General features: G+C 49.9%; 1 protein-coding gene across 1 annotated transcript; it reads left to right on the forward strand.

The window, feature by feature from the left end:
- The first annotated feature begins 595 nt into the window (after positions 1-595).
- LOC120713588 (cation/H(+) antiporter 15-like) lies at positions 596-13327 on the forward strand. The gene is made up of 2 exons (XM_039999517.1): positions 596-1526; positions 11802-13327. The coding sequence occupies exons 1-2, from the start codon at positions 596-598 to the stop codon at positions 13175-13177; spliced, it is 2307 nt and encodes a 768-aa protein (XP_039855451.1). The 3' UTR covers positions 13178-13327.
- Positions 13328-13909: the final 582 nt, after the last annotated feature.

The raw sequence follows: 13909 nt of genomic DNA on the forward strand, positions 1-13909 counted from the left end.
TGTGAATCTCCTCGCTTATCTCATGAACCTTCACCTTCTATCTCCTCATAAATGATTTTGACATTTCAGCAAATTTGTTTTTTTTCTCCTACGAGTTTTCCCCCATTTCCATGGAAATTCCACCATTTTCGCATTACAGAAGCACCAGGAGAAGGGTAACGAAAAGCCAAAGAGGGTGACTAACTGCCCACCCCGATTCAAGCTAGAAACAAACATTTTTTTTCACGGTATTATATGAAAGTAAATTCATGCTAAATTTACAAGTCCGGTAGGAATTGAAGATGTGGGATTGTGTGAACTTGAGCTGAGCTGACACACGGCCCGCAAGTGCGAGCCGGTGCCTATTCCGGGGCGTCTTCCCGGGCACGAAAGTCATGTCCGTCCCTCCAATATGGACGGAAATGTCGAGAACCAAGCCACGCGTGCAAGGTCTGCATGCTCGCTCGCCGCACTAGTCCCGGAGTTGCCGGAGACGAGCCTTGCCGCAATTCCGCGGTCAAGTTCCGGGAGCTTGGCTGTCCAGCACCCGACTGGCCGGGGGCCCTTGTCGGCGGCGGCGGCCGACTGCCGGGGCTAGCTAGCTGCACTGCACACGATGGTTAGATCCTTACCCATCTGCCCGCAGATCGACACGGAGGTGCTCACGCGCATCCCCGGCATGGGCCTGCGCAACGCCATCGTGCACGTGGACGTGGACAACGTGGAGGACATGTACGGCGGCTACATCTCCGCGGCGCGCGTCGTCTACATGTTCCTCGTCGGCCTGGACCTGGACCTCGGGGCGCTGCGGAACGCCACGCGCCGCTGCGTCGCCCTCGCCTACGCCACCGTCGCCGCCAGCCTGCTGGTGGCCGCCGTTGTGTCCAGCGGCATGTACGGCAGCATGATGCACTCCTCCGTGAAGACGCCCGAGCTGCTCGCCGCCACGCTCATGCTCGCGCTCACCAACACCTCCTCCATCACCGTCGCGCGGGTCGCCGGCGAGCTCAACCTCGCCGCGAGCGAGAACGGGCGGCTCGTCGTCGCCGCCGCCATCATCAGCAACCTCATCTGCGTCGTCGGCGACGGCCTCCTGTCGTCCACGGCGCTGGCCCGGGAGAAGACCCAGCTGGACATGTACCGCGGCTCGCCCCAGATCAAGAAAGGCTTCCTGGCGCTCGCCGTGGCGGGCGTGGCCGTGTGGCGGGTGCGCCCCCTGGTGACGCGCATCAACCGGCGCAACGACGGGCAGCACCACGTCCGGGGCCGCGACCTGCTGGCCATCCTCCTGGCCGTCTGGCTCGTCAACAGCTTCCAGCAGCTGCTGGGCTTCGACGGCATGCCGACGAGCCTCGCGCTGGGGATGGCGTTCCCGAGGGAGGGCCCCGCCGCGCGCACCGTCGCCGACGCGCTCGTGCCCCCCGTCCACGGCGTCGTCCTGCCCTTCTACTTCGCCACCATCGGGATGAGGCTGGACTACAACTCCATGTCCGGCGCCATCATCGTGCCCGGCAAGCTCCTGACGCTGCTCGGACTGGCGGGGAAGGCCGTCTGTCACAGCCCTGAGAAAAGAAAAAAAAAATTCCCCGCCGGACCCACCCGTCAGTCTCTCCCTTCCTCCTCCCTGCTCTGTTGGCGCCGCGCCGCACGCGTCGCCGCCGCCGGCCATCCTCGCGCCACGTGCCGACGATCCTTGTTCCGCGCGTCCTTATCCGCACCGGCCGCCTGCTCCCCTCCCCTCTAGCTCTCGTGCCCGACCGGCCCTCCTCTCCAACCCTACCTCCCGTTCCCCTTCTCCATTGCCGCCACCCGAGCTCCGTCGCCGCCATTGATTCGCCGCCCTCGGTGACTGCCGCGCCGATTCCTTGCGCGGGGAGCATCTCCTCCCTTCCCTCGCTCGATTTCCCTCCTCACCCGGCCTCCTCCCTTGCCGCACAGGCCCGCCGCCGCTCTCCTTCGCCCGCCGCCGCCTTCCTCCGCCGGGACACCGCCTCGTCGCCGTTCTCCTCCCGTGCTGCCACTGGTGAGCTTCGCCATCACCTAGGGCACGCCATGCGCCCTCGCCCCGAGCCCCTCCAGCCTCGCCCAGCCGCGCCGCCGTCCGCCGCAGCCGCCACGTCGCGCACGCCGCGCCGCGCGTGCGCGCCATGCGCGTGGGCGCGCCCAGGCGCTGGGTCAAGGCAGGCCTTGGCCTTGACCCGGCCTGGTGGTGCCGCACGGCCCCCTGGGCCCACCTGTCGGTGGCCGGGGTGGCTGCCCTCGGGTGCGCCTAGCTTTTTGCTAGGGTTTTGTAATATTTTAGTTTTCTGCAATTTTTTAAAAACCATAGAAATTCATGTATAGCTTCAAAAATTATGAAACTTATTTTTTTGGATTCCTCTAACTGATATCTACTTAGAAAAAAATATTGTTTTGCATGTTACCTTGTTATAGATTTATCTATAGTTTTATCTTGCAAAAGTGAGTTTAATGCTTGGTTATTTGTATACTGATCGAAAAATGCCAAACCAAATTTTGTTAGGTTCCTCGTGAAATATTATTTCCAGTGGTGCAACTTACTTATGTGCTTCCTTGCTGTTTATCAAAGTTTTAGCTTTTTTTCTTATGTTTTGTCTGAAAATGGTTTAATATAGAACTTTTTACTGAAAATTGAGAAAATAGTAAAACCAGTTTTGTTAGCCTTGTGTTCCTTCCTAGTTTCTATGATAATTTTATTGGATTTGTTGAGTTAAGTTTGCATGCCTTTTATGTTTTACCTTGTTTAGAGTGGCTGAAAACTAATACATTTATGATTATTTATAGGAAAATGCTTTTGCTGCAAAACCAATTTTCATGAGTTCCTTGTATTGTTCTCTACATGATCAATTATTTCATGATTTATTCTTGATGTTTAGTTCATTTCTTAATTCTTGCATTGCATTCATGCATTATAGTGACCGAACCGCCGGATGTCGAACCCGTGGAGCCCGCCGAACCCGTTGAGCCTGAAACCGGAGTCCAGTTCGTGGTCAAGCCTGAAGTTAACCCAGGCAAGTAGCTAAGCATATTCCTTGCACCTGTCTAATCTAATTTAGTTTAGCTATTCCACTGGGTATTGTTGGGCTATATATGTAGTATGTATGTATTGCATTTTTGTACCTCCTTTGATGCACTATCCTTCCTTGAATTGTTTAACCATGTCCTTGCCACATGTTAGTTAGTTAATTACTTAACTTGACTAGATGCATAGCCCTGCTTAGAATACCTACATTGCTCGCTAGACAGGAATGGTTTGGATGATCACACTTACCGATAATCCTTGATCGCACTGGTTCGGTTTGGGTGGTGATGAAGTGGGAATACCGAGATTCGAGCGGAATGTTAGGGCCTAGAGAATGAAGTCACATGGGCATAGTCCGCTTGGATCGATTAAGGACCGAGTGGACGACGTCGGTTTTGAGCACCTTTCCGTGCTACCACATATCCAATATAATGGTATGGATAAGCCAATCACCTTCTTTGACTTGATCATCGATGTGCAGTCCTAGCTACGTGGCTACGGGCTATGCAGAGAGGCTTAGTGTGTCCCCAGGTGGACTTATGTGTAGGAATGTTTAGAGATGTCCCTGGTGGAACTAAGTCTCTACTCGTAAGCTAGGTGTGAGGTTCAATGATCGAGCCTTGTTGGGAACGGTTGACGTGAGTACCCCCTTGCCCGACGTGATCGGTTGGGTGAGTCGCATGGTCCTCGCGTCGTGTGGGTAAAGTAGTACACCCTTGCAAGGTTATAATCAATTCGAATTGCCGCGCTCTCGGTTATGAGCAAGCTCATTATCCCATGAACTCCTCATAGAATTTCGATTGTGATGGGAATGGTTCATGTTGTAGTTATGATCAGTTATAGATTATATTACTCTCTGAATCAACTAATAGGGTTTGGGGTTGGGCAAGATTAATTAATTCTGATAGGTGATAGTGTAGAGAGCTAATGCTTATACAATAATTACTTAACCTTAAAGTTTTTACTTGAGCAATTGCATGATCCTTGTTTATTTAATCGCGTAAGTCTTGCGAGTACCTTTTGTACTCAGGTTGCTTTCTAAACCTAGTTGCAGGTGAGCCGGAAGTGGTGTTCGGCCACTTCTACCCCGCTGATCCAAACACGGGGGAAGAGTAGGTCGTGGGTGCTGTAATGTTGTCCTTGAGCAAGGCATCATTACTTTAGTAAGTCTTTATCGTAATCGAGCTTCGTGAGAGCATGTAAATGCAATAAACTTTATGTTTCTGTTTAATATGACTATCGTGAGCCCAAGGCTTGTAACTGAAGCTTGAAACCCACCTATATTGAACTTGTAATATTAAGTTTCGAACTCTGTTTTTTGTAAAACTGCTCTTTGTGGATTTTTTGGCGATGTATTCGTTTGTAAACGGTATGTGCATATGCTGAATCCTGGGCGTATGTTGGAGCACATACCGGGACTACCGGATTTGATATTATTTTGGATGAATGACGTGTCAGTTATTCGTGTCTCTAGATGTGGGATAACACGTGGCACGCGCTCTGGCAAGCACGTGTTAACTCTCATCTGGATGATAATGACCGGCGGTTCGTTTAAAACAGTATCAAATTGGGCGGTTCTCACAACGGGTATCAGAGCTAAGGTTCCATGAAGTGAATCTAAAATTTGATTAGTGGGCTGAGAGTAAAATAAAATTTGATCACTTGCACTAAGATTTACTTTGGTTAAAAATTTGAACTTAAGGTAAAATGCTAACTTTCTTCCTTTGTCCTAGAGCTAATTCTTTCTTACTGCTTCACTTGTTTAATTAAGATGTGCTTAACCCCTCTTGTCTGCATGAGTAGCGGGAGCGTAGGAAAACCCTTTCACCTGCTGGAAACCTTTTAAGCCTTTTATCGGGGTTGAGAAGGTGGGAGTCACCAATTGTCCTAAGCGCTATTAGGAGGGTTGTAGCGCTGCTGGACAATGCGGTTGTTGCGGGTCGTAAGTGAGTGCTAGAACGTTAAGGCGTGCTCACGATGTAAGGAGACGTCATGTTGCATTCATACCTCGCATGCATGCATACTCTCTCTTCTGGTCTCCAATTCTGTGTTGCATCAATCGAGTGTGTTGTTGTTAAGATTTTGCCTAGTTGGATCTTGTTAATCTTAGTGGGCCAAATCTACCCTTTCTCTTAGACATGTTTTTCTGGTGTTGGTTACGTGTTAGATTTTTATCTACACATTGTATTTCCACCCTGCCTTTGAGTATCATTCTCCATCTTTCATTCCTGACCGCTAACCGTTTTGTTTATTAACAGGATGGTGTTGCGTTCGGGAACCGAGAGGGATGGTGCCAATGGTTCGGGTGGCAATAACAACCGCAACAACGAGGATCCCCTCCCTAATCCTCCAGTTCACCCAAACCTCGCGGACGTCTTGGCCCGACAAACTGAACTTATGGCGCACTTAGTCAATCAAATGGGCAATGCCGGCAATAATGGCCCAAGAGCTGAGCCGCAAGTGAACAGGTTTGGGGATTTCTTCCGCACCAACCCACCCATCTTTCGTGGCTCTAAGGATCCTCTTGATGCGGATTTCTGGCTCAATGTCATTGAAGAGAAACTAGGTCTTATTGAGTGTGAGCCCCATGAGAAGATTCTTTTTGCTGCTCATCAACTTCATGATGCCCCTGGGGTTTGGTGGCGGAACTTCAAGGCATCTCACCCTGCCAACCACCGCTTCACATGGGAGGAGTTCCACACAGCTTTTCGCTCCTTCCATATTCCCAAGGGTATCATGGATATCAAGAAGAAGGAATTTCTGAATCTCACTCAAGGAAGTCGTGATGTGATGGCCTATGTCAATGCCTTCAATACCCTTTCCCAATATGCACCTGAAGAAGTGGTCACCGATGTCAAGAAACAAGAACGCATGTATGATGGGCTCTCTGCAGAGTTGCAAGACAAGCTCTCCACTACCAAGTTTGAAGATTTCAATGACTTGGTGAATATCGCTATCAGAGCTGAGCACAAGATGAAGAATCTTGAGGCAAAGAACAAGCGTCCTGCTCCTACCTCTGCGGGCGGTAGCTCTTCACGTCCACGTCTGGGGCCTTCTCCTTTTCCACCTTGGGCACCGGGTGCTCAACCTCCCCGTCCTATGTGGATTGTGCGTCACCCTCAACCTCCTCAAGGACAAGCTCCTAGGCCGATCAATGCCTATTGGAGCAATCCAAATGTTACCGCAAAGGGTCCGTGCTACAATTGTGGTGGCATAGGTCATTTCTCCAGGGATTGCCCCTCTCCGAGGCGTGGTGGTGCCTTCAATGCACCCAGGCCTAATAATCCTCTACCTCAAGCACAGCGCCAAGAAATTAAGCCACAACAAGCTCCTAAACGTGTCCGCCTCAACTACACCACCGCCGAAGAAATTCCGGAGAATGCCGAAGTTCTTATGGGCACGCTCCTAATCAATTCTCACCCTGCTATGGTTCTTTTTGATTCTGGAGCAACTTTTTCTTTCATCAGCAAGAAATTTATGTTGCATAGTAAGCTTGAGATGCAAAACCTACCAGTACCATATCATATAGAATCACCGGGTGGGGAAATCATTGCCAGACACTTTGCTAGTGAGGTTCCAATTCTCATTGAGGGAGTTACTTTTCGAGCCAATTTTCTCATTCTAGACAAGCTGGAGTTAGATGTGATTCTTAGGATGAATTGGTTGGGTAAGCATGACAGAGTTATCAAATGTGGGCCCCGCACCATTGATCTTTTGCACCCTTCTGGGAGTAGAGTTTTATTATCGCTTGCCAAGGTGGAATCTTGTTTATGTGCCTTGGCGAGTACCAAAGCCACGGCGTTGGAAGATATTCCCGTGGTTTGTGAGTATCCGGATGTCTTTCCGGAAGAATTACTGGGTATGCCTCCTGATCGTGAGGTGGAGTTCGTCATAGAGCTCATGCCCGGGGCTGCTCCTATATCTAAACAGCCTTACCGAATGCCTCCCAATGAGTTGAAGGAATTGAAGAAACAACTCAAGATTCTGTTGGATAAGGGTTTTATTCGCCCGAGCTCCTCTCCATGGGGATGCCCGGCTCTCTTTGTGAAAAAGAAAGATGATAGTTTGCGGATGTGTGTTGATTACCGTCCGTTAAACGAAGTCACTGTCAAGAACAAATATCCTCTTCCTCGGATTGATATCTTGTTTGATCAACTCTCGGGAGCTCGATATTTCTCCAAGATTAATTTAAGGTTAGGTTATCATCAAATCAAGATCCGGAAAGAAGATAATCCAAAAACAACCTTCTCTACTAGATATGGTCTTTATGAATTCACTGTCATGTCTGTCGGCCTCACCAATGCACCGGCTTATTTCATGTATATGATGAATAGCATCTTCATGGAGGAACTTGATATTTTTGTGATCATCTTTATTGATGATATTCTCATTTATTCCAAGACCCAAGAAGATCATGCTCGTCATATTCATATCGTCCTCCAAAAGCTTAGAGAGCATAGTCTTTATGCCAAGTTCAGCAAATGTGAGTTTTGGCTTGAAGAAGTATCTTTTCTTGGTCATGTCCTCTCCAAGGATGGTATTGCTGTGGATCCTAGCAAGGTGCAAGATGTTCTGGATTGGAAGCAACCACAGAATGTCCATGAGATCCGGAGTTTTCTTGGACTTGCGGGATATTACCGCCGGTTCATAGAGATTTTTTCAAAAATTGCGAAGCCTATGACCGAGTTACTAAAGAATGGGATTAAGTTTGAGTGGTCCCCAGCCTATGAAGCAGCCTTTCAAACCCTTAAGGATCGCCTCACTACTGCTCCAGTTCTTGCTCAGCCAGATATTTTCAAGAGTTTCGATGTTTATAACGATGCTTCTCGCATCGGTCTTGGCTGTGTACTTATGCAAGAAGGTTGAGTGGTGGCCTATGCTTCTCGTCAACTCAAGCGGCATGAAGAAAATGATCCTACCCATGATTTAGAGCTTGCGGCTGTTGTCCATGCTCTCAAAATATGGCGTCACTATTTGCTTGGTAATCATTGCAACATCTATACTGATCACAAGAGTCTCAAGTACATTTTCACTTAATCTGATCTCAATATGAGGCAACGACGATGGCTTGAATTAATCAAGGATTATGACATTGAAGTGCACTATCATCCCGGTAAGGCGAATGTCGTCGCCGATGCACTAAGCCGAAAGGCTCAATGCAACTGCTTGACCATAGCTCCTCCTGTGCATACTCTCTATGTTGATCTTCGGAAACTTGGAATTTCTATGGTCAAAGAAGTCTATCTTGCTACTCTTACAGTCAGATCTGATCTTTATGCTCAAATTAAGGAAATCCAAAAGAAGAATAAGGGTATGACTCGAATTCGGGAATTAATGAAGGAGGGCAAATCTCGGTGTTTCTCTACGAATAATGAAGGAGTTCTATTCTTTGGGAAGCGAATTGTGGTGCCTAAGGATCATAACCTCAGGCGAATTATCCTTGATGAATCCCATAGTTCTCAATTCTCCATTCATCCGGGCAGTACCAAAATGTATCAAGATCTCAAGCAAAGGTTTTGGTGGACTCGCATGAAACGAGAAATCGCTCGATATGTCGCCGAGTGCGATGTTTGCCAAAGGGTTAAAGCCGAGCATCTCAAACCAGCTGGTACCCTTCAGCCCTTGCCTATCCCATCATAGAAGTGGGAAGAAATTGGAATGGATTTTATCACCGGGTTACCCAGGTCTTCTCAAAGGTATGATTCTATCTGGGTAATTGTGGATCGAATGACGAAGTCGGCTCATTTTCTTCCAGTGAAGACTACTTATCTTGTCAAGCAATATGCGGAGTTGTACCTTACCCGCATCGTTTGTCTTCATGGTGTTCCTAAGAAAATTGTCTCTGACCGCGGTCCTCAATTTGTTGCTCACTTTTGGAGAAGTCTGCATGAAGCCATGGGAACTGATCTCACTTATAGTACTGCTTATCATCCTCAAACCGACGGTCAAGCCGAGAGAGTCAATCAAATCTTAGAAGACATGCTGCGAGCCTGTGCTCTCATATATGAAAAGAAATGGGTTACATGCTTGCCATTCGCAGAGTTTTCTTACAACAATAGTTATCAAGCAAGTATCAAAATGTCTCCATTTGAAGCTCTCTATGGAAGACGGTGTAGAACTCCGATCAACTGGTCTGAATCTGGAGAAAGACCTTTCTTTGGTCCGGATTTGGTGAAAGATGCCGAGGAGCAAGTCAGGATTATTCGTGAGAATCTTCGCGTTGCTCAATCTCGTCAAAAGACTTATGCTGATCGTCGTCGCCGAGAACTCCATCTCAAAATTGGTGATTATGTCTATCTCAAGGTTTCTCCATTTAAGGGCGCTCGCCGTTTTCAAGTAAGAGGAAAATTAGCGCCACGCTATGTCGGACCTTTTCGGATTATCAAGAAAGTTGGAGCAGTGGCTTGTCAATTGGAACTTCCTCAATCACTCTCCGCCGTGCACAATGTCTTTCATATCTCTCAGTTGAAGCAGTGCCATCGTGTTCCAGCTGACGCCGTCGACCTTGAGTCACTTGATCTTCAACCGGGCCTTACCTACGAGGAACACCCAATTGCCATTCTTAATCGTGATGAAAGAAGAGTGAAGCGTAGTATGGTAAAGTTTGTAAAGGTTCAATGGAGTAATCATACCGAAGATGAAGCCACTTGGGAGTGTGAAGATCGATTACGTCAAGAATACACGGAATTCTTTTCCGATGAGTAAGTTTTCTCCCTACCCCACCCCACTTTCTTGATGAGGTTCATAGTTCTAGATGTTATATATGTGTACACAATCACCATCAAGAAAACCCTAGGAATGTCTCACACCACATCGTCCCTGCCTTTGTGCATCATCTCTTAGATGTTTATCTTGTCTAGGTGAATATAGCCTCAACCTAGTCCGAGTTTTATCCTTCCCCTCTTGTCTACCTAAATCTCGGAACGAGATTTTCTTAAGGGGGGAGAGTTGTCACAGCCCTGAGAAAAGAAAAAAGAAAGAAAGAAAGAAAAAAAATTCCCCGCCAGGCCCACCCGTCAGTCTCTCCCTTCCTCCTCCCTGCTCTGTTCGGCGCCGCGCCGCACGCATCGCCGCCGCCGGCCATCCTCACGCCACGTGCCGACGATCCTCGTTCCGCGCATCCTTATCCGCACTGGCCGCCCGCTCCCCCTCCCCTCTAGCTCCCGTGACCGACCGGCCCTCCTCTCCAACCCAAGCTCCCGTTCCTCTTCTCCATTGCCGCCACCCGAGCTCTGTCGCCGCCATTGATTCGCCGCCCTCGGTGAGTGCCGCGCCCATTCCTTGCGCGGGGAGCATCTCCTCCCTTCCCTCGCTCGATTTCCCTCCTCACCCGGCCTTCTCCCTTGCCGCACAGGCCCGCCGTCGCTCTCCTTCGCCCGCCGCCGCCTTATGTGCTTCCTTATGTTAGATTCCTCGTGAAATATTATTTCCATTGGTGCAACTTACTTATGTGCTTCCTTGCTGTTTATCAAAGTTTTAGCTTGTTTTCTTATGTTTTGTCTGAAAATAGTTTAATATAAAACTTTCTACTGGAAAGTGAGAAAATAGTAAAACCAGTTTTGTTAGCCTTGTATTCCTGCCTAGTTTCTATGATAATTTTCTTGGATTTGTTTAGTTAAGTTTTGATGCCTTTTATGTTTTACCTTGTTTAGAGTGGCTGAAAACTAATACATTTATGATTATTTATAGGAAAATGCTTTTGCTGCAAAACTAATTTTCATGAGTTCCTTGTATTGTTCTCTGCATGCTCAATTATTTCATTATTTATGCTTGATGTTTTGTTCATTTCTTAATTCTTGCATTGCATTCATGCATTATAGTAACCGAACCGCCGGAGGTCGAACCCGTGGAGCCCGCCGAACCCGTTGAGCCTGAACCCGGAGTCCAGTTCGTGGTCGAGCCTGAAGTTAACACAGGCAAGCAGCTAAGCATATTCCTTGCACCTGTCTAATCTAATTTAGTTTAGCTATTCCACTGGGTATTGTTGGCCTATATATATAGTATGTATGTATTGCATTTTTGTACCTCCTTACTTAACCTTAAAGTTGGGCAAGATTTACTTAAACTAAAAGGGTTTGGGGTTGGACAGGATTAATTAATTCTGATAGGTGATAGTGTAGAGAGCTAATGCTTATGCAATAATTATTTAATCTTAAAGTTTTTACTTGAGCAATTGCATGATTCTTGTTTATTTAATCGTGTAAGTCTTGCGAGTATTTTTTGTACTCATGTTGCTTTCTAAACCTAGTTGCAGGTGAGCCGGAAGTGGTGTTCGGCCACTTCTACCCCGCTGATCCAAACGCGGGGGAAGAGTAGGTTGTGGGTGCTGTAATGTTGTCCTTGAGCAAGACATCATTACTTTAGTAAGTCTTTATCGTAATCGAGTTTTGTGAGAGCATGTAAATGCAATAAATTTTATGTTTCTGTTTAATATGACTATCGTGAGCCCAAGGCTTATAAATGAAGCTTGAAACCCACCTATATTGAACTTATAATATTAAGTTTCGAACTCTGTTTTTGTAAAACTGCTCTTTGAGGATTTTTTGGCAATGTATTCGTTTGTAAACGGTATGTGAATATGCTGAATTCTGGGCGTATGTTGGAGCACATACCGGGACTACCGGATTTGATATTATTTTGGATGAATGACGTGTCGGTTATTCGTGTCTTTAGATGGGGGATAACACGTGGCACGCGCTCTGGCAAGCACGTGTTAACTCTCATCTGGATGATAATGACCGGTGATTCATTTAAAATAATATCAAATTGCGCGGTTCTCACACCGTCGGCGCCGCAGCCGCCTCCAGCTACCTCGACATCGCCGTCTCCGAGGCGCTCCGCTACAGCGTCCTGCTCAACGTCAAGGGCCACGTCGACACCATGAACATGAAGTTCGCCAAGTCGGAAGGGGTGTGGGCGGAGCAGGCGCTGTACGCCATGATCATCGGCAACCTGATCAGCACCGTCGTCGCCGGGCCGGCCGCCGCCGCCGTCCTGCGCAGGGAGGAGGAGTACCGGACCAGGCACCAGGCCGTGGAGTCGCTGGGTCCGGGGCAGGAGCTCCGCATGCTCGCCTGCGCCCACGGCGCGCACGCCGCTCCGGGCATCCTCAGCCTGGTGGAGCTCCTGGTGAGCGCGCCCCACGAGCAGCCCGCCGTCCCGGTGTTCCATTTCTTCGAGGTCCCCGGCGACCGCTCCGCCGCCCGGACGCCGCCGTACCATCAGCGGACGCTGGACGACGAGGCCGACAAGGGCGGCGCGCCCGACGCCGTGACCCAGATGAACAGGGTGGTGGACGTCTTCTCCCGCGCGACGGGCGTCTACTTCCGGCAGGTCGACGTGGTGAGCCTCGGCGCCGCCAGGGACGCCGCCGTGGCCTGCCGCGGCGCGGAGGACGCGCACGCCGCCCTGGTGCTCGTCCCCTGCTACAAGGAGCAGCGGTTCGACGGCAGGATGGCGTGCCGCCTGGAGGAGCGGTGGAAGCTCAACGCCGAGGTGCTGGAGCGGGCGCCCTGCACCGTGGGGCTCCTCGTCGACCGCCCCTACCGCCACAGCGGCACCAGCTTCCAGACGCCCATCGGCGTCGCGCCGGAGAGTGGCAGGACGCTGGTGCACCCGTGCAGCGACCGGACGGTGACCCACGTCGTGGCGGCGGTGTTCGTGGGCGGGCCCGACGACCGGGAGGCCGTGTCGCTGGCGTGCCGCCTCGCGGAGCACCCGGCCGTCGGGCTCACCGTGTTCCGCTTCGTGAAGCGCAGCACCTACGACAGCGTCACGTCCTCCGCCTCCCGGGCGTACGCCGACGAGCTGGACGTGGAGCTCCAGGAGGGCGACGTGGACGAGCGCTTCCTGTGGCGGTTCTACGAGGAGTACGCGGCGCGGGAGCTGGCCCTGTACGTGGAGAAGGTGGTGGAGAGCCCCGCGGACGTGGTGGAGACGCTGCAGGGGATGGCCGGGATGTTCTCGCTGGTGGTGGTGGGCCGCGGCGGCCGGCAGCCGGTGGAGCTCCTGGCAGGGCTGGAGCGCTGGGCGGAGGCCGGCAGCGAGATCGGGCCCGTGGCTGAGATCCTGGCGTCCAACGAGTCGCCGGAGATGGGCTCCGTGCTCATCATGCAGCAGCACACGGTCACGGTGGCGCTCACGCCGACGACTAGCTAGCAGCATACCAGCAGTGTACGATCACACAGGACAGCGCAGAACAGAACAGCTTGTGTATACTACTTAGTTTCAGAGTAGCAAGCAGATCATGGAGAACTATGCGATGACCTTTGCAGTGTGGACATTTGTAAGAATTGTGTCACTTCTCTTCTCTTTCTTTGATAGCAACAGTTACCTGACGCCTGGTTTCAGCAAAAAAGAAACAGTTACCTAATGCCTGAACTGAAAAATGGGGTGCAGTACAGACTACAGAGTAAAGGTTCAGCCCGCCAACTCTGGTAATCTGATTCCTGTTGCTGTCTTTGGTTTCAAACTTTCTATCTATTAATCGAAATCGGCACGCTCTTCTCTAAACCTGCAGGCATTGTATGCCATCGCAACCACCAGGGAACGCAGAAAGACTGAACTGAACAGCCGATCCAACTGAACTCTGAAGCCCCTGAAATAACCAGATACGCATCAATTGGTTTTCAGCAGAACCTCCCCCCCTCCCTCCCCACCCCCGCGCGCTGCACCTGAACTCTGAAGCCCCTGAACGCTGAAGTAGACAAGTATCAATATCTTTTCAGTAAGGAAAAAAAATAGTCCAAACATCTGAACTTTGGAGCCACTGAACGGTGAAGCAGACAATTATCAATCAATTTTCAGTTGAAAAGCACAGAGCAAAACCTAGCGTTCTCTCTCTGCATCATATCCCGACTTCCCGAGTTTATAACAGCGGACAGCGCAAAA

This window comes from Panicum virgatum, chromosome 6K (genome assembly GCF_016808335.1).
Source record: "Panicum virgatum strain AP13 chromosome 6K, P.virgatum_v5, whole genome shotgun sequence".
Lineage (NCBI taxonomy): Eukaryota > Viridiplantae > Streptophyta > Magnoliopsida > Poales > Poaceae > Panicum > Panicum virgatum.

Bases quoted from the DNA above. Each gene is read 5' to 3' on its own strand.
- LOC120713588 (XM_039999517.1), top strand. From the start codon at position 596: ATGGTTAGATCCTTACCCATCTGCCCGCAGATCGACACGGAGGTGCTC. The intron at 1,527-11,801 runs CCGTCTGTCACA...GCGGTTCTCACA, and splicing joins GCTCGGACTGGCGGGGAAGG to CCGTCGGCGCCGCAGCCGCC.